The 632-nt window shown below is 62.0% G+C and overlaps 1 protein-coding gene across 1 annotated transcript in view; it reads right to left on the bottom strand.

Moving 5' to 3' along the window:
- Positions 1–440: 440 nt before the first annotated feature.
- LOC104507920 (chromosome unknown open reading frame, human C1orf111) overlaps positions 441–632 on the bottom strand; it is a 1100-nt gene continuing 908 nt past the window's right edge. The window contains exon 3 of the mRNA XM_010149356.1: positions 441–623. Within this exon, the coding sequence (XP_010147658.1) occupies positions 441–623 (183 nt within the window). The remainder of the gene's footprint in view (positions 624–632) is intronic.

Below are 632 nucleotides of genomic sequence, written 5' to 3'. Positions count from 1 at the left end.
CTTCTCTCCCGCTCCATGCTGGGAGCCAGCATGGGTGGTGACATCCCTTGGCCTTGCGCAGACCCCCTCCAGACTAGGCATCCTCCCCTGCTTGTGGTGCCAGCCGCAGGTTGCCCGTGAGAGCGAGGTGCTCCCAGTGTTGCTGGGGGTAGAGGGGTTTCAGCCTTCCCCTTCAGCCGCTGCACAGCACGGGCTCGTCTCAGGGCCGACCGGTGACAGCTGAAGGGTGCCGGGGGGTTCCCGACATCTGCAGAGCGTCCCATGGAGATGCAGAGATGCTAAGCAGCACTTTCAGGGGCTCGGAGAATTTTTTGGCTGCTGGGGAAGGAAAAGTCAGGAAGAGCCTCTGTTGAAGGATGGCGGAAGTGTTGTGTAGGCAGGAGCAACAGGCAGATGGGGCCGGCTGCTGCTGGAGCAATTTATTCTGCTGCTGAAGCAATTTATTCTGCTGCTGACGGGAGCGATGGAGCAGTGCCCCCCCGCGGCGGCTGCCCGGCTGGCGGGGCCGCCCTGCAGCCTGCAGCCTCCTGCTTCTGCTTCTGCTCCTTCTCCCACAGGGCCTTGAGCTTGCGGTAGTACACCTTGCAGCTGTAACCCTCCTGGGAGCTGTGCTGGATGTGGGTCTTGATCGA

Source organism: Eurypyga helias, unplaced genomic scaffold (assembly GCF_000690775.1).
Source record: "Eurypyga helias isolate BGI_N326 unplaced genomic scaffold, ASM69077v1 scaffold17073, whole genome shotgun sequence".
NCBI classification, from domain to species: domain Eukaryota; kingdom Metazoa; phylum Chordata; class Aves; order Eurypygiformes; family Eurypygidae; genus Eurypyga; species Eurypyga helias.
Note: the sequence above shows the minus strand (reverse complement) of the source record. Positions and strands in the feature narration are given on the sequence as shown.